This window comes from Triticum aestivum, chromosome 5B (assembly GCF_018294505.1).
Source record: "Triticum aestivum cultivar Chinese Spring chromosome 5B, IWGSC CS RefSeq v2.1, whole genome shotgun sequence".
NCBI classification, from domain to species: Eukaryota; Viridiplantae; Streptophyta; class Magnoliopsida; order Poales; family Poaceae; genus Triticum; species Triticum aestivum.
Window position 1 is genome coordinate 694,773,858 of NC_057807.1, and position 19,314 is coordinate 694,793,171.

General features: G+C 47.2%; 1 protein-coding gene and 1 long non-coding RNA gene across 3 annotated transcripts; one reads left to right on the forward strand and one right to left on the reverse strand.

The window, feature by feature from the left end:
• The first annotated feature begins 13,847 nt into the window (after positions 1 to 13,847).
• LOC123117743 (uncharacterized) lies at positions 13,848 to 17,048 on the forward strand. Of its 2 annotated transcripts, XR_006457500.1 has the most exons (9): positions 13,848 to 14,153; positions 14,255 to 14,479; positions 14,930 to 15,192; positions 15,297 to 15,718; positions 15,811 to 15,879; positions 15,965 to 16,061; positions 16,181 to 16,441; positions 16,547 to 16,622; positions 16,725 to 17,048. It is a non-coding gene; the product is annotated as an uncharacterized lncRNA (long non-coding RNA). The 2 variants fall into 2 exon arrangements; XR_006457499.1 differs by having other exon boundaries at positions 15,297 to 15,879.
• Positions 17,049 to 17,600: 552 nt separating this feature from the next.
• LOC123117744 (uncharacterized) lies at positions 17,601 to 18,388 on the reverse strand. Its single transcript, XM_044538433.1, has 2 exons — positions 18,101 to 18,388; positions 17,601 to 18,015 (listed from the first exon to the last, which is right to left on the reverse strand). Exons 1-2 carry the CDS (start codon positions 18,371 to 18,373, stop codon positions 17,893 to 17,895), a joined length of 396 nt encoding a protein of 131 aa, XP_044394368.1. The 5' UTR covers positions 18,374 to 18,388; the 3' UTR covers positions 17,601 to 17,892.
• Positions 18,389 to 19,314: the final 926 nt, after the last annotated feature.

The window sequence follows — 19,314 nt, forward strand, 5'->3', positions numbered from 1 at the left end:
AGAAAATTAGACAAGTATATATCTGAAGTAAAAAAAAATTTCTTTCAGAAAGAAGATAAGAACAAGAGGCTCACCATGGTGGTGCCGGCGACGAGATCGGCGCGGGCGATCAACGGCGGTGAAGACGGGGACGGTACGTGACGGACCGCTAAACCTAGACAAATCTAGGGGAAAATGGAGCTCGGAGGTCGAGTTTCGAGAGGAGAAAGATTAACTGGTGTGGCTCGGACATTTCATCGAACACCTCATGTGCATAGGAGGTGAGCTAGAGCACCCGAATGCCCTCCCCTCGCCGGCCAGAAAAAACAGAGCACTGTGGAGTGCTCTGCTCTGGCGCTGGGATATATATAGGCAACTCATTTGTCCCGGTTCGTGGTAGAAACCGGGACTAAATCCCAGCATTCTGTACCGGTTCTAGGCAAGAACTGGTACCAATGGCTGTGGGCCAGGAGCGCGGACCATTAGTCCCGGTTCGTGCCTGGAACCGGGACAAATGGGTCCAGATGAACTGGGACCAATGCCCGCGAGGCCCCGGCCGGCCCCTGGGCTCATGAACCGGGTCTAATGCCCACCATGGGTCGCGGTTCATGAAGAACTGGGACTAATGGTTTGGCCAGGCCCGAACCAAAGCCCTGTTTTCTACTAGTGGAGCCCAAGAGCCATTGTGCCGCGGATGTAGCGGAGAATCCGCTTCACGAGGGTCCAATGGAGTCACGAGGGGCGTGCATATGGAGATACACCTGCTGAACAGCATACTGAAGATCCGGTCGGGTGAGAGTCAGATACTGAAGAGCACCAACAATGGACCGGTAGAACGGAGCATCCGACGCGGGCAAGCCCTCAAGAGCAGAAACCTTGGCCTTCGTATCAACAGGAGTAGCGACAGGGTGACAGTTGAGCATGCCGGCACAAAGTAGCTCATGCGCATAGTTCTGCCAATGAAAAAAGAAGTCGTCGGGTTGCCGAACAACCTCAATGTCAAGGAAATAATGTAGAGCGCCCAAGTCCTTGATGGCAAACTCATCACGCAGCCGGAGAGTAATCTGCTGACGAAGGGTTGCGGAGGAGGCCGTCAGGATGATGTCGTCGATGTAGAGGAGCAAATTTGCAGTCGTATCGCCGTGGTGATAGACAAACAATGAGGCATCCGAGCGAGTGACGCTGAAGCCCAGTGTCTGAAGAAACCTGGCGATACGCTAGTACCAGGTGCAAGGTGCTTGCTTGAGCCCGTAGAAAGAGCGGGACAGCAAACACACATGCCCAGGAAGAGATGCGTCGACGAAGCCGGTCGGCTGCTCACAGTAAACCTGCTCCTCAAGATGGCCGTGAAGGAACGCGTTGGAAACATCCATCTGATGAACCGGCTAGCCTTGGGAAACCGCCGGCTGGAGAACAGTGCGGATCGTGCCCGGTTTGACAACCGGTGCAAACGCCTCAATGAAGTCAACACCAGCGCGCTGCCGAAAACCACAGACCACCCAGCGGGCCTTGTAGCACTCAAGGGTACCATCCGAACGGGTCTTATAGCGAAAGACCCACTTGCTGCTGATGACATTGGCGCGAGAAGGCCGAGGAACCAGTGTCCAGGTACGATTCCGTTGAAGAGCGTTGAACTCTTCCTGCATCACGGCAAGCCAGTGAGGATCACGAAGGGCTGCTTTGGCTGACGCAGGGATCGGGGACGGCTCAGTGATGGATGTGGGGAGGAGATATTCGTCGCTGGAGTACCGTAGACTCGGGCGATGAACGTCGGCTCAAGCCCGCGTGACGGGGCGAGACGGCGACTCTGGGACAGCCGGCGAGCCGGCTAGCGAGGCGGCCGGCAAGACAGCTGGCGAGAGAGCAGCGGCAACGGGCGGCAGCGGCGGCTAGAAGGCCAGCGGCGTCGGCAGGTGGCGGCAGCGTGAGGTGGGTAGGGCAGCGGCGACCGGCGGCGGCGATAGCGGCGGGTGGCGGCGGCGGCAGCGGCGGCTAGGGTTAGGTCGACCAACCTGCGATAGATACTATGTAGAACAAGAAGTATAGGTTGTGCAAACGCAATGCATTGATCGGTGCATCAGGCATGTATATATGAGTACAGAGGGGGGCCACAACTTCAATTATACAGATAAATTAGAAGATGAGCACAAGACACAATATACATGTACACATATATTCAACAGTACGGCGGGACACGAGATCAGTCAAATCTCGTTTGACGTACTAATTTGTTATACAACTGGAACTTTCAGAGCTTTCGCCGCGCGGTAGAACGGAGCGGAGCTTTGGAAACTTTATTATTAGTCTGGAGAAAAAGTACTGGGACTTGGTTACAGACTTACAGTAGCTAGCAGGGGAGGGGAGGAACCAGTGGTGAACACAAACACAAGAGGAGATGCAGAGGCCACCGTAGTTTCAGCAACATCACATTGCTTTCGCCCCGCTTTATAAATAAAGCAACAACCAAACAATAATACACGACAGAATGCTATAGAATGGCGAGGTAGTCCTTTTACAAAGCCGATCCTAATATACCTGCACACATAGAACACACGTGACTACACTACCAGCAACAAGCACCGAACGAACAATACCCCCCCCCCCCCCTCCCGCGCGCCGCTACAACATAGCATATCTAGACTCCACGACGACGCTCCGAAGAGGGAGAGAATTGCACAAAGCATCATCACTGCCGAGTCCACACTGGACAAAGGTCTTCACCCAAAGCCCTAACACAGAGGGAAGAACCACAAAGACGTCTTCAAGAGAAGTGCAGAACCCACGGGTGTCGCCGTCGTTGGTGCCAAGGCACGAATCTTTCGCTCGGTACCTCACCCCTGTCACCATGAGGCCGCCAAGAGGAGCGCTATGATGTTAGATCCCCAGATGCAGATAGGATGCCACCCTTCCAAGAGAGGGCACATCTGAGCTACCCGTCGCAACACCTCATGTTGCCCGCCCAACCCGGGAAGAGAGCCACCACAAGCACAATGATGTCTGTCGATGATCAACCATGTGAACCACCATCCGGGGCCGCCTCCCTGGCATCCTTGTCGTGAGATACCATAGGCCGCGAACATCACACCGAACACAACCACGGTAGGGCGAGCGATGACACTCCATCTACTCCCTGCCCGGCATCAGTCCCCGAGTCTGGGTAGGGGCCTCCACCGTAGGAGGTACCCACACCCGCGTCCCTAGCAAATACCCGGTGGAGTGGGGGGACTCTAGGACCGACGACGATCGCCGGTGAGCCAGCCCCAAGCCCATGGTCAGGCCAGCGCATATGACGCCGTGTCGGTGGTCACCGACACAACTGTATCCTGCCACCACCAATGCACACCGTACCCACAAAGGGAGGATACCCCCTATAAAGCAACACATATTCTACATCGTTTTGACTATTCGTTGCAAAATTCATAATAGATACGCATATAAGCGGTGTAGCATATGCGTTGTAGACTTGCAGCTCGTGGCCCTGTTCGTGGTGCAACAGATCTTATATGTTGCGAGGTATTGGTTGTAAATTGTATTTATTATAATACTCCAAATATACATAATTAAAAAAATCAGCAGAAAAATAAATTAATTAGACACGCCCGCACACATAATGAATGTGACACGAAAATCTTTCTTTTAGGTATATGTGGCGCAAAAATCTGTGCTAACCGACTGAACAAAACCAAATTGCGCGGAGTCCACCACTTTTATTCTCCGATCTAGATTGATATTCTCCTTCAAGTCTGGATCGATCTAGGTCTACTATGCACAAATCGATCATCCAATCTCCTCTCGCTGAGCGGGAAGGCTGGAAGGCGGCGACGGCCCGGGGAGTGGCGGGAAGGCGGAGACGGACGGGGGAGCGGTGGCTTTGCGTGCAGCGAAGAAGGGAGAAGCAGCGAGGCCGCGGCAGGAAGGCTGCAAGTCGTCTGCTAGCATCCCCTACTCCTCTGCCCGCCCCTCCAGCCTGCCCACCGGCGGCGCTCTACTCCTTCGGCCACCCACCTTCTCCTTCACCGTGTACGACGGCGAGACTAACCTCCGAGGTAACCCTCTTCCTCCCTCGTTCCCATCTCCTGTCATCCAGTGACCTACTTGTGGGCACCTAGAGACATGGCCGTGGGATGTAGGGGGATTTGGTAGATGATGAAGGGGATGGATCGTCAGATTGGAGAGATGGATCCATCCCCCTGTCTTTGTGATCAAATCATTTGAGAGAGAGGAGCATCATCCTTGTTATAGTTTCAGAGATGTACTGTACCACTAGGGCTATGTTCAGTTGTTTGGGATTTGTTCCCAATAGGGAATTAATTACCATGGCGTTTGTGTGAAACCTCTATTTGTCAATCTAATCTCTGTTGGGGTTTGACCCATATCCCTCTTAATCCCTGTCGACTTCATTGTTGTTCGGTTGGTCAGGGATTGAACAAAATTTGTACAGGAATATAGTTTAAATGTTGTACTAAGTAAACGTTCATATCTGAATTCAGTTTGTACAAGGAATGTTTAAAATATTCAGAAAATGTAGTGTAAGCATTGCACTGAGTAAGCATTCATCTCTGAAACTAACAATTAGGTTCTATTTCTAATGTGAGTAAACGTTCAGGGAATGTATTCTTCCTCCCTTCTATTTCTAATGCGACCCCTTACTGTCATATCCATTGTGAAAACATTTAAGTTCTAGTTTTAGTATAGAGTACATGTATATGGGAGTAAGTCAACACAAGTGAGCATAATCAGAACAAGGACCCTATCTGTAACATAATGGGAACATATATGTTTTAATTCTTATAAAGCAAACACACAAGAGTCTCTAAAAAATATAACAGATGTCTGCTAAACTTAACGACGACTTTAGGAATCTTTATCGAGTAGTACTCTGAATCCAGTGTTGGTTTTTCTATCCAAATTTTCATATGTTAAGAGTAATACTTGGACCTATCTCCAATTTGTTGGAGTACATACACTTGTGTCATTTGTTGACAAGAAGATTATATCTACTTCAGAGTATTTTCTGAAACACAGGTGGAAAATAGTTTGAAAATGCACAAAGATGCACCTTGATTAAACTTCTTCTTAACTTCCATTTGTTTCCCTTAACATGTGAATGCCTCTCTGTTTCCTTGAAGATCAATGCTTCTGTTTTATTTTTGCTCGAGTGTTTGTTGTGTTCAGCTCAGCTCAGTTCGTTGCCGGTTTCAGTCAACCAAGAAAGAAAAAGGAAATCCTTGCTTTTTGTGTATATTTCGTATGTCGTATGTTCAAAATATTTTTGCTATTAGTGAATTGTTAGATCAAAGGATTCAAATTTGTACAACATGGTTCCAGGTGTTTGGGAATAGTTGAACTTTGGCAGCTGCTGCTCGTGTTGTATCATGATGGAAATTCAGTCCATCAGCAATTGAATCCGACTATTTGAACATGCTAGCTGTTGTCGTACAAGAGGTGAAGGGTAGTTATACTGTTTACTGCTTGTGATGTACTATGTGTTCACAAATTTTACCTAGATGTATTATGTGTTCACAAATTTACTTTCATTCTATTACGCTGGACACAATACCACAATAAAGGTCAGCTTCCAGTGTGATTCTGTTATTTACATTCTTAGTATCATTGCCACAACCTATGTCGTTTTGGACATGAAACTTACTACTCTACTGCTTCTGCATGCAGGTTTGATGGATAAAGAAAGTCGCCGATCTGAAAATGTGGAGCCTAGCTGAAGTGATGAATTCATTACTGTTATTTGCTATTTTTTATTTTATGTCCATGTACTTTATAATTTGGACAAGAAGATTTGTAGGTGTGACTGCCCTAAAGTGTCCGTACTTGATCTCAAATACGTTGGTGTTGGTTGTTCTGTTTCCTAAACATTCTTACACATGTTACTGTTAAAGAAAAAACATTCTTACACATGTTCATATGTACCTACATCCGGGTTGTTGCTTATCTCATAATCATCATAGAAGTGTTAAATAGGTTGGTTCCATGAAATCGATCAATACATTGGTGTTGGTTGTCTCCTTGCCAATATATCACGAGGGCATCTCTAACTTGGAGGGGAACAACAATAGAGTGTTAGTGTTAATCTCTTTGCATCAGAATAATGTAGCTGCAGCTTTTCTTCAGTTAGCTGTATCGTTTCTTCAGTTAACTGTACTTTTCTTCAGTTAGCACGGCAAATACCCTGTTCAGCACGTCGCAAATAATCTATCTTGTGTTTGTGCATGTCTCTGTTCTTTGCCACTCTGTTGCGTGAGTTGAACTCAGTTCATCGTTGATCCACACCGTGAGTCGATCCTAGCCTGATTTCCAAAGCATACCGCAAATGTCTGGTCACATTTTGAATGGAATTTAACAAAATATATTATGCAAATTAAAAGAAAATGAACAATTTTTATTCAAACTTAAATATTCGTTCCATACAACCGGACTATATTTTTTCCAGACAATTATTAGAACTTCTAACAAAATTAACCTCCCCTATACTTGATGGTGATCTCATACGCCTGGCCAGGCTGGCAGGTGGCACCTCCGTGGTTGCCGTTGGAGTCGGGCTTCCAGCGGCAGAAGAGTGCGGAGTCACCGTAAGGCTTCCCGACCGCCGCCTGGATCTCGCAGATGATCCTATTCACTTGCTCCTGCGCCATGTGTAGTGTGGCCACGGCCACCAGGGACGTGGGCGCAGGGAGAGACAGGCGGCGGCGCGGTGATCTCGCTTGGAAACCACTGCTTGCCGTACTTTAGCATCTTCTCGTTGAGGCGGCGGAGATGACGCTTTCTCATCTTCGCTGTGGTCTTCGACTGGTCGATGACCCAGTCCATCGTATCTAGTCACATCTCTCCGACAAATGTCACATCCATATGGGTCGCATGCGGCGCGGGTGGCGTTCTTATCTAGCCAGCCACTTCAATGCCTGTCCCAGTGATAGCCCGTGCCCACTCTGGGCCCGCATGGATGTCGCATGCAGAGCGGAAATGCATTTGTGCGGGAAAGGGGGCCGGCACGGGAAATGTTTTTGGGTGGTTATGGTTGTCCACGCGTACGTGGCGGCTGTCCGGGTGCCCGCAAAGGCCCCCATTGTTTGCATCCGGTTTGCCAGATTTCGAACTACGTGAGTGGTCCGTGGACCGATGGAGTATCGTGTTGGATGGCAAACTATGTCAGGACACGTACGTCGATCTAGACGTTTGCAATGTTTTGAGGGTCCACATTAGCGCTGGCCCTCAGAAATGGATATACTCTTTATCCGTAGACTTGTCCGAACTGGTCCAAAGATAGTGATGTTGTAGCTGGCCATACAACCGTGCTCACATCCATTTCAAAAGCAAATTAGAACGAACCGGACGAATTTCACCAAACACGACGCAATTCATTAAATTTCATTCGTAGTTTACATAAAACTTACGGTATTTCATCCGTTTAACTAAAAACTAAAAAAAACACTAGGTTAACTTGTAGCGGGCGGTGACCTCGTACGCGTGGCGGCCCTGACCGGCCGTACTGTCGTCGTTGTCCGTGTAGTCCTTCGACCGGTAAAAGGGTGCTGGGGTGCGACAGCCCTGCCCGGCTGCTGCCTGGCTCTAGCAGAGGAGCCGCTCTACTTCCTCCTGCACCGCGTGAGGGCCTCTGCGGCCAATGCCGGCCCCGACCATGGTGCCCGGGCGGTAGCGAAGGTGTGTCGCTTAGCGACCACTCTTTGCTGATCCTAGCGAGCGACCTATCCAGGGAGCGGCGACGGCACCCCGCGACCTTCTCCGCATTGGTGATGGAGCGGTCACGGATCGTGGCCTCTGCCAGGTTTAGGTCCTCACGGACCCAAGCCGATGCCTCGTCGAAATTGGCAAACACGGAGCGGCCCACCGCGTTGCGCTACTCCGGTCGTGTAGCCTGCCTGGTCGCCCACTGCTCGGTCGACACGATGGCCCGCGACAAGGAGTTGGCTCTGCTGTAGCCACCGAGGTAGTAGATGAGGCGGTCGTGCGGCTTCGCAATCGCCCGCGGCACCTCCTCCTTGACGGACTTCTCGCGCCAGTTGTGGCACTGTGGCGACGTCGGCTGGTCGATCCAGGCATAATGGTTGTGCGGCGGCGAGGACGGCTCCACCTTCATGCGATGCCCGATCTAGAGCCGCACTTGCATGGGGAGGGCTTCTCCACAAACCGATGGGGACCGTGTTGGATGGCAAAATGTGTCCGGACCCCTTGGTCCGAAAGGATGCGAGTGATTTAGGGATCTAGTTGGGGATGCCTTTTGACCTCATATGTACTCCATCGGTTCCTAAATATAAGTTCCTTGTTGGAATCTCTAAAAAGATTTATATTTAGGAAGAGAGGGAGTAGGTTGGAACATGGAAGCTAAGAAATTTGTTGTGTTTTGGATTAATTTTTTCTATTGTTTGAGCAACAGAATTCATTTTTACTTCCACACGTGTTGCACTAAAATTGTACAAACATAGAAGAAGCACAATCTGTTTAACGCAAATATATGTACAGTCATGGGCCAGATGATAATAACAAAAAATATAATTTGTTTCGCTCCAAATTATTAGTCTCACTCGTATTGAGGACGGGGCGTCGACCAGTTGGCTGGGCAGCTGAGGTTGCTGCCAGCCCACCCGAGTTCAAGCCCCGGCTTGGACGCGTGGTGCTCGCGGAGTTTCTCCTATAAAAAAATGCCAACGAGGGTTAACCCTTGGGTTGGTCTCATTTTATTAGTCTCACTCGTATCTATTTTTGGTTTCGCTTCATTTTCCCCCTTTTCCTCCATTCTCTCCCGCCAATAACGACTAATCTGCCAAAGAAAATGTTAAGTACGCGCGCTTCATTACCATGGCCCCACATCTCATAGGCATCCAGGACAGAGACTAACATCGGTTAAATAGATTGCGATGAGATAACTGGGCAAATAAAATCGGAAACCTCCCCTCATATCAGTACGGTCCCCTTCCTCTTCTCGCGCTGGATCCATCGCACGCCCGGCGGCCTGTGGCGGAGGCATCACCACAAGCTGAGCAAGGTTAGTTGCCGATCTACTCCCACACAATTATCCTCTCTTGCTCCCTATTCCACCGATCTGTGCTATTAATCAATTCACGTCTCTCTTGCAAGGCAAATCCGACTCTTAGATTGTTTAGATCTGGCTGGTACGTGTTGGTAACAATCCTGCGTGTTCATCTAGTAGGTGCCCTGCTCCCTATCCCTCATTGCTACAATTCATGGTGTTCATATAGTAAGTGCCCTGGTACGTGGTTGTAGATTGTCCAGATCCGGCTGGTACGTGGTGGTAACAATCCTGCGTGTTCATCTAGTAAGTGCCCTGCTCCTTATCCCTCATTGTTGCAATTCATGCCCTCCGTATTGGTTCTCAGCTGTTTTTTTCTTCACCCACCGGTAGATATACATAGAGATCAGATCACGATTCTAGTTTAATCTGAAATTGATTCATTGTTCAGTTTACTCATTGCAAAAGTTTTCACTGTCAGTCGACTAAAAACTTTTTCAATCAGATTTTCCGGCCAATTAGTGCCTGACAATTTGTTCCTGTTTGTACTTGTCATCAGTATGTTGATGTCAATTTTATCTACCGGCCCCGCTAGTGTTTCTCCATTGAGTTGCTTCAGTCTAAACACATGAAACATGAAACGAAAAAACGAAGACCACCACCAATTATTCTGGCCAAATAACAATGAATCGTAGTAAAAGCACACTGTAAAAATGAATCAAAATGTCATTGTTATTAGTACTTTAGTATCAGACTAGGAGCAGCAAAACACACTTGGATGCTCTGGTTCAAATTTATTATAACTACGCAGTAGAATTACAGTCCTTGCTACACTGTAAATCAGACAATAGATACACTATGGACAAAACATCATTAGTTTAAGGAGCAACAGAACAACTATGAGCCTAATAGTTCAAAATGTATTACACTTTGCAGAACAATTACATTACTTAAAACTTTGTGGTATAATACACTGCACACATACCAAATAAAGTAGTTTAGTACCTGCTTGGGAATTATATTTTTTTAGACTGTGTTATATATATTTTAGTTTCTGAAAAAAGCTATATTGTACGTTACATAATTTATTTAAACTTTTGGTCATTGTCATGTTGCAGCAGATGTGTCTCACACAATAATTAATGTTGTTGAATCTAGTGAGGACTATATGACAGAAGAACCAATCGAACATCATAATTCTGCTGAAAAATATGCCGAATCATCTAATGTCTATGAAATAACTACTAATGATGAAGAAGGTTTCACAGATTGTGATGATGCTGATGTAGATGAAAATGAAGATGGTAAGTTTGCTCATTCCTTATTGATTGCAATATATGATTATTCATCGTAGTAACATATAATTCATGGTTCATAATGGTGGCAATGCACGGCAACTAGAAAAAGGTTCTGCTGAACACAAGGTATCTCCATAGTCTGATATACAAAATTACGATCAAACTATAGTGCTCCCATGTTTATGTGTGTTTACTTGTTGCTTTGTGACTGTTGTCCAGAACCAAGAAACTTTTGATCAGAATTTCAGTACACGGCAAGGGAAAACAAATGCTGCTGCACACAAGGTATATTTCCATTACCATATACAATATGTTCAAAATATATCGCTTCGATGTTTATTTATCTACTGGTCATGTTGCTATTAATTAGAATGTTGTTCAGAACAAAGATACTTTGCTTGAGAATGTCAGTGTACGTGTGCGAGAAAAAACTTCTGCTGCGAACAAGCTAGTATCTTTTCATAATCAGATACATATTTTGCTCAAACTATAGTGCTAGCTTGTTTATTCGTTTATTACCTCTACTTTGCTATAAGAGTGTTGTCCAGACAAAAAAAAACAAAAAAACTGCTAATGCAGCCAGTAAGAGAGCTCAAAGTGGTTTGCTGAGTTGGTTGGGTGCCAAGTGAACTACTTGTAAGACTGCTCAAATTCATTTCATATGTTCCCCTATTTTGTCTGTCTTGTCATGGGTGATGAGGATAATTCTGCCAATGGTAACTTTGATTTTCTCTAACATGCAGGAACTAAAGTATTCTTGAAGAGCCTAAAAAATCATAACTAGCACGTAGCTCTTGGTACAATTGTAAGTTGTGATCCTAAATTTAAACTTGATGGTGCTGAAATTAGAAACGGATTCCAGGCTGTGCATGTCGATATGGCACTTGTGAAAACTGAAAATTTGGTACGGAGTTGAAAAAACTGCAATACTCTCGGTAATGCATAAAAAAACTAATATCTTGCCTCTATTACTACTTGCATCATGGCAATCTTTGTGTATTAACAACTCATTTTGTTATCTTGTTTGTAGATTCAAAAGAAAATGGATGACTATATGGTGTGTGGAAAGTATACTGCAATGATGATGTTGATGTTCCGGTTCATGATGATGATGATGATGATGGATGCTTTCAGTTTTAGTTAAGTTGTAGGGATAGCGTATATTGGATGTTGTTCGTCCTTAATCTTTAGTTAAGTTGTAGGGAAGTTGATGGATGCTTTCAATGTAAGTTTTGTTGTGAAGAAAATAGTTAGATTATGCATCACATTTAGATGATGTTCCTCCTGTAATATACACTATTTTAATCCAACAGTTCTATCTAATACATGATTTCTTCCTCTCTAGGTATATTATCTTGTTTTCCTTCATTTTAAATATATAATTATCACAATTATGTGGAGCATTAATTTAATTGCTAGTAATATATAACATTATTATTATTATTATTATTATTATTATTATTATCATCATCATCATCATCATCATTATTATTATTATTATGCACATTATATATGAACCAACACTTGAAGCGTTGGAAATTCTTTGTTGCAAGCAATGGGATTTTGATTCGTGTACATTAAGCACCAACATATAATAGTGTTGCAAGAGTCCATTTTATCTGTTGTAGTCCTGCAACGGTCCCTTTTACCAACGCCAATATAAGCGTTGCATTACGTGCTAGCAACACTGGATAAGGCAACACATCCCAAACCGTTGGTAAAGACACCAGCAATGCATATATGGAGTTTTAGATACGGAAAAAGGCGTTGCTATAGGGGTGGTCCTGTTGTAGTCACGAGCACCACCCGCAGAGCACATCCCGAGCCAAGCCCGGCCCCTCCTACCCGAGGCACATGCTTCAGTGCACCCCGGGCCTCGATCTGACCAGCCTGAGCACAAACCCTAGATCTAACCCATCGCCACCGCGCGTGCAGCCGGCACCAGGCCCTGGCCCCGTGCCGCCGGCTTCTGTCCAGGAAAGGGAGGGGCGCAACCACCACCCCGCGCTGCTGGCCGAAGAACCACAGCCACAGTCGCACTGTAGAACCCCACAGGCCCGCCATGGCAACCACCATCACTGACAACCACCACCGCATGCACGCCGTAGCGGTCACCAGCCCATGCCGAGCACAACTCGCGTCCCCTATCGACGTCAAATCAAGACCAGGCCCAGTTGGACCTGACCGAAGGACGGCTGGGGTGCCATCACCAGAGGAGCCGAGTAAAGAAGGCTCGGACCTAGCATCCTGCAGCGACGGGCCAAAGCCCAGCCACAGAAGACACAAAGTCGCCCGTGTCCTCTCACCAGATCCGAGCCGCATCGCCTCGACCTTGACAAGGACCTGCACGCCGCCACGACGCCCACAACCCCTTCACACCGCCGCCGGCAGCCCACGCCTCCGCCGCCATGCCCCATGCCTGCGCCACCAGGCGCTGAGAGGGGGAAGGAAAAACTCCCCGCCGCTGAAGAAGCTGGTCGGGATTTGCCCGTCAGCGTGCCGTGGCGGCAGTAAGGAGAGGAGGGGGAGGAGGAGGCCCTAGGCTGGACTCTAGCCCCCCCCCACCCCTGGCGCTCGCGGGAGCGTCGCGGGAGGGGCAGAGGGGAAAGGTTCTCGGTCCAGTTACAGCTGTAAAGGCGAAGCAACATGACATTTGTAGCTAGTGCGCACGAGATGGATCCAACCAAAATGATCCATGCTGGCTGGCTTGTGTCGGCGTGCCGAGTAAACGAACCTCCCTTCCTTCGTCGGCTCGGTATGTCTTTTTCTTGAGTGAAAACTCTCCCCCTTTGTTACTCAGAGTTTAACATGACAACAATGCCACGTCATCTAGTGGATGCACAAGCCAAACATGGCGCCCCAATGACATATGAATCGAGCTATGTGCTTCCCTATGAGTAATACTAGTTAATTACCCAGGCGTTGTTGTAACAGAGGCATACATATTTTAGTAGTTTAACATTAATCATTGTCTAACATCTTTAGGCCACTCATGAAGCATTGTTGGCCTTTTATTTTTCTACATTAAACCACTCTTCTTTTTCTTCTTCTCCCCTTCCTCCTTTCTCACTCACTATCTCTGCCTCCCCAAGCCAAGTTTGCCACTTCTGTTCGGAACCCTATAGAGATAGTCAAAAGGATGAGCACACACATAACCGAAACTATGTCGGTAACACTTTTCACAAGGAGGGAATACTCAAAAGTGTGGATGACATCGATGTAATAGGAATATACATCTAATTTGAGTCACTTGCTGTCCCTCTTACTAACAAAACCGAAAAAGGCATGTAGACATATGAACATGCTTACGTAGAATGCTTTCAAAAATCGCATGCAAGTTCCTCTCTTACGATGCTTACTTGATCCGGCTACAAAATATGAGCGTAAGCATACGCAATAGCAAAATTAAAACTAGGTGATATACATAGGACGCGGAGTATGTGATCACGGGCTCACGGGGTCTCGGAATCACACCCGTCCAGGATAGCGTTGTGATTCGGTGAATTAAATGAAGCTGGCAGAATGCGGGGCCACGTGGGACAGGAAAATTCCATTACACGACCGGATAAACACCTGAAAGCTGGGCCCTGGCTGCACGGACGTGCGGACGGCGTCGACGGAGCGAGGCCGAGCCGTGGCTCGAGACGTCGCCGGCGTCCTGGTCCGTGGATCAGATCCGGTAGCGCCGGCAGTCGACGCAGTAAATGCGATTGGTGGGCCGCTCGGGGGATGGGGCACTGGATTTGGATCTAGCATTCTTCCCCAGGCGGCGAAGCGGCGGGGAAATCTACTGCGGCGAAGGCGATTTGGCAGTCCAGCGAGCTCGAAGGTGCTCGGGCAGCCATGGAGTTCTTGATGCAGCCCATAAGCAGGTTTGAATCTCCTCGATGAACTCCTCGTTTGCTTGGTTGGGATCCAGTTTTTGCCACTGACTGTGATACTGTGGCCACAAAAATTTGTGGGGATTTTCTAGGACACTGCTAGAAGAGATCAATGATAACAATAGCATGATGGAGACTGTGCGGGTCCTGGTCGTCGCGGCCGCGGAGGTAGAGTTGGCAGCACCGGCGGCTTCCAGCGCCGACAGGCAAATCTGTCTTGAAGCAGCCAGTGCAAAGCCTGCAGGTGCAGATGGGGCTGAATGCTCAGAGCACTCCATAGAGCAGCTGGACCCAAAAACACCGGGCTGGGCGCAAAGGTACGAATATTGCATCTAAGAATAATTGGTCAATGATAGTTCTGAAGGAAAATCACGGGTGTCCTCTGTATGGAATAGAGCAGATTTCGGCAGTTTTTCTTTTCAGATGTTTTGTTTATTTGTATACATAGGCAAACTGGTGCATATGAAGCTAGTAGTAATTCAATTAAAACAAGAACACATCCGAGGCTATGGTATAAGTTAATTGTGTTAGGGAAAACAACAGTAAACTGCAGAGAAGAACACAGATTTCCCAAATGTGCAATGCAGAAACGATGCATTATGAGCCTGTGGTTTAACTGAAGTTTGTTAAAGAAAAATAGCAGTACACTGCAGATAATAAATTTGATTTACCTAACCTGTAATGCAGTGATGATTCATTTTTGAGTATGGATTGAATTGAGAGGATGGCTGAATGATTCTTTGCATATAATCTGTAATGGATTGCAGAGTGCGTGTCAGTGCTGCTGCTCTAGGTAGGGCTCCTTGCCCGGACAGGGTTACAGCCCTGGAGAAGACTGTCTGACAATTTGCAAAGGAACCCGAACCAGGAGACATTGTCATTGTGCCAAAGATAGGAACAAGTTTGGACACACTTGGCGAGGCGTACGACTTTTACAATTTATACTCGTGGGAGAAAGGATAGATATGGAAAAAGCAGGCTAAATGTCAACCGGACGAAATGCATGCTGGAGACAGTCTGTGGATGTGCGGTATGACTAGAGCTATAGCATTTCAAGAACAATGATTAGTAGTTAACTATGAGGGATAATTTCTTTGAACTGAACTGATTATGCCTTCTTATTAATGTTGACAGGGGAAGCCAATAATTGAAGATACTCGTTCTTGCCACTGTGAATGCCCTGCCCTCATAAGGTTGTTGCAGTCAAAGGACAATGGTTGGTATATAGCTGAGCATCGAGAAGTGCACAACCATGCACTGTCATAGACATTTTTTTTTGATAAAAGAGAGCATTCTCTCCGATTTCCATTAAGAGAAATCACCATGTCTTACAAAGAAAAAACAGGAAATAAAACTGCAGCATAACCCCCCCCCCTACGCAGTACTGTCACAGAAATATGGTCAGACACAAGCATATTGATGTGTACAACAGGGATCTTGTGAAGCAGCTTTGGCAAAACAATGTAAACCTTGCCAAGGTGTACATCATTATCAGTAGCTTCTTTGGAAGATGGAGAATGTACCATTCACAAAGAGAGCATTACGGAATCTGTGTGGTAAGATAAGCCGAGAGCAGTCGGAGGATGATGTGAGGAAAAAAATGATTGACCATGAGCTGATGTCTGTCATTCTCCATCGGTATTGCCAGGCTGACCAGGAAGCCGATGAAGAATTGCCCCACCTAACATGGAGGCACCCACTTGAACCAGATTACTCGGTGAGGGAAATTTATCATTGCGACCTATGCAAATAACTAACAGTTTTTGATTGCGTTCTGATTTTGATGCATTACCCTGTTGCAGACATTGGTGCTATCCGATTTCGACTATGTCCACACTGTCGATTCAGAACCAGTTAGCAGCTAGTGCGCCGAAGTATGACATCACATCAGCACAACTGGTATGGAAAATACAAGCATAATATCATTATACCGTCTGTCCTAGTTGAACCAGAAGTTTGTCGTCTGTGATTTCTTGGCGGCGATGATGACCAACACAAACACGTATTTTGAATTGCAGTTCTTCACTCCCGTTCCAGATCCCGAAGGTTGGATGGTCATTTTTTGGGACATGGCCGGTTACACGGCTGATGACAGTCATCAACCTGTTGTACAGTAAGAAATGTCCACACCCACCTACCCAGCAACTGGACGAAATCATAGCATGGAAGCTACATTATGCCCTGTTCCATTGCCGGACAGAATACTATGCCGGGTGGCCAGCAAGCAAGGAAGGCTGGACTGTGAAGTTCCTGGCATTCGCTGAGACCAAATTCACACGGTATTATAGTAGATACTTGTTCTTTTGTGTACTCACATATATGCCATGCCAATATGAAAACGAATATTCACCGGGTCTTCATTTTTTTATGTGAATTTCATGCAGCGAGGAGTTTGGTGCTTGCGTTGTCCACATAGTCCGTCAGTTCGACGGGGACAACCTGAAGCTGCCCATTACAAAGGTATGAAACTGTCCAATATGTTCCCATGTTTGATTCAAAGTAAATTATGTTACCCTTGCTTAAATTCTGTCCTCACTGGTATGCATCGGCTTCATTGCACAGCACAACATATCAAAATCAAAGCACGACGCCCTGCGCACGAATGCATGAAGCTACAGGGAAATTTCTCCTCCCCCGCCCGTGAGGCAGTTTGGCATGTTCTTGCCCTATCAGACTCCACATTTGACACCAGCTAAAACACCGATGTACTAAATTACCCAGGATGTCCCACTGGGTGATTTATCCTTATCATCTCATGAAAAGAAGTGTTTTCAACACAAGCTTGTACCCCTAATGCTACATTTGAATTATGTGCCGAGCATTGTACTATCAAAGACCATGGTTTCAAACCATATCCTTTTTTGTTAAGCAATTTGCTGCCCCTGATATACTCTCTCCTTGCGTCGTCCCATGCACATGTTGGGGTATCTTAAGCTCGGTGATCAACACTTTTTGCATCCACAAGCTTTTTGATGTCTGATCTATACAGTCGCTCATTCATGTTTGAGATCCAACACATTCGCGCTGACCGACAACTGTCCCATGATTTGGTCAGTCTGCAAAATCAATAGACAACATCTACAACAGATATGAAAATTTATTCAGTTTCCAACCTCATCTCACAAACACATTACCCTTTCCCTTGCTTAAAACGGCCACTGGCTCATGAACGGGGCACCAAACTTAACTGCAACTCACACCCCCAAGTGTCCAATGGCACCATCCTGGATCAGCTAGAGATAGTCTTACAGACTGATGCCTTCTACATGCTCTGGCCCTTTAGCAGCTACCACACACAGGAGCAAACTTTAACTGAATTTACATGTACAGAACACCCAAACTTAACTGAATACCACACAACAAGTCAGCCACATTATATAAACCAGTACAAGCATCGAGTAGTTCCATGTTATCATCAAGCAGCTCACATAAGGCGCGTAGTGTCATCACATGGGATTACACACAAATAAATATAGTAAGCGCAGAGTGATGACAATCACTTACAGTCTTACACACCAAATGTACGGGGTGCAAGCTAAACTGTAATCAATGGCTCAAAACACCATGATATATACTAGCATGGAAAACTATGGGAACCATTATCACACCACATCAAGATGGATGGTAACTAACATTCCCCATCCCCCTCCCCCCAGGATTACGACTTCCCGAATATCTTTTCCAAATTTACATTTGTGCTAGCTTTTCCAAGCTGAAATACGTGTAAGCTTCAGACAGATAAGAACAGCACCACCTCGATAATGAAATCCGGCAGCAGCTCTATTCCCAAATCACCTCGTACGCTATTCACCTTGTACTCCTCTTTCGATCTCATGAATCCACAAAGTACACCCTGCAGAATCAAAAGAATCGGCACACACAATAATTAAAAACGGATCTGACTGGATTAATCATGCAGTGTTTAATCTGCAACTTACATCTCTCTCGCTGCACCTGTAGAAACGATGCCCTGCATTCGCTCCACCACGAGCGATCCAAGAGATGGGAGATTGGTTGCCGCGCGCGGCGGATCTGTTCTGCTTTGGATTGGATTTAGCAGGGCGTGTGGAGAAGACGCCGTGTTGGGGAAGGTTGGTAGCTGCAGCCTGCAACGGCCGGGCACCATAGATGTACTCTCTAACACCGTTAGCACGGAATCTTCTGCAAGACGGCTCATATCGTCTACCTCCGTCCCGAGCCGCCCTCTCCATGCCTAACGGGGTAACGGCTGATGCTTATTAGACGTGGGCCATAGGACACTATAATAAATCAAATACAGAGTTCATACCTGGGCCTATACTTCGTGGGCTGTGCATCTCGAGACGAACTGGTGGCAGAGATAACGAGCACACAGGTGCTCGAGCTCACAAAAGCACTTTCGATATACATAGATATATATCCCTTCCTACAGTGATATCCCGAGGGAAACACATCTCGCTCCCATGCGGCTCCTGCGGCCGCACTAGGACGCTCAACTCCGACCGCCACCGGTTTCCTCCCCTCATCCCCCCTCCCTCGCTGCTGCCAGAGGCAGTTGCCAGATCCCCACGTGGCTACCAGGGAGGGTTGCAGCGAGGCCTTCGGCTGCTCCCCTGCCTTGAATGAGGGCCTGGATCTGAGACGACGACCTCGATTGGTGTGGGCGGCGTCCTTCCGCTGCGTAGGCGTTTGTCGGAGCGGTCGGCCGGACTTCGTTGGCTTCTTGGGCAGAGGGATCCCGGTGGACGGGGGTCGTGGGGTGACGTGCTTCCCCGTGCCTCTCTAGTGAAAACCCTAGTTCCCCTTGAATGGGCACCGGCAGAATCATGACACCGTCGTGGGCATTGAGATCGAGGGTGTGCGCGGCGAGTGTGGATGATTCCCGGTGCCGGAGGTGGGCGGCGGCAGAACCACGACATCGTCTTGGGCATGCGGTATGTCATCTACTGCGTCGGCGATGGCGGGTCTCGGCGGCTTAGTGCAGCAGGGTCTCAGTGATGGACGCGATGGACACACACAGGGTGGTGGCGTTGTCTGACGTTGTGGTGGCATCGACGACAATTGGGTCTGACAAGGTCAATGCACGGATCTCTCCTGAAGTTGGGATGGAGGAAGATGGCAGCAATAAATTCTGGAGCGTGCGCATGTGGTGCACACTGAGGGTCTGCTAAAC

What these genes read in the sequence shown, in the direction of transcription:
- LOC123117744 (XM_044538433.1), bottom strand. Translation starts at nt 18,373, where the DNA reads ATGGAGAGGGCGGCTCGGGACGGAGGTAGACGATATGAGCCGTCTTGC. An exon ending in ACAGGTGCAGCGAGAGAGAT is followed by an intron (nt 18,016 to 18,100) that starts GTAAGTTGCAGA and finishes TTGATTCTGCAG; the next exon opens with GGTGTACTTTGTGGATTCAT.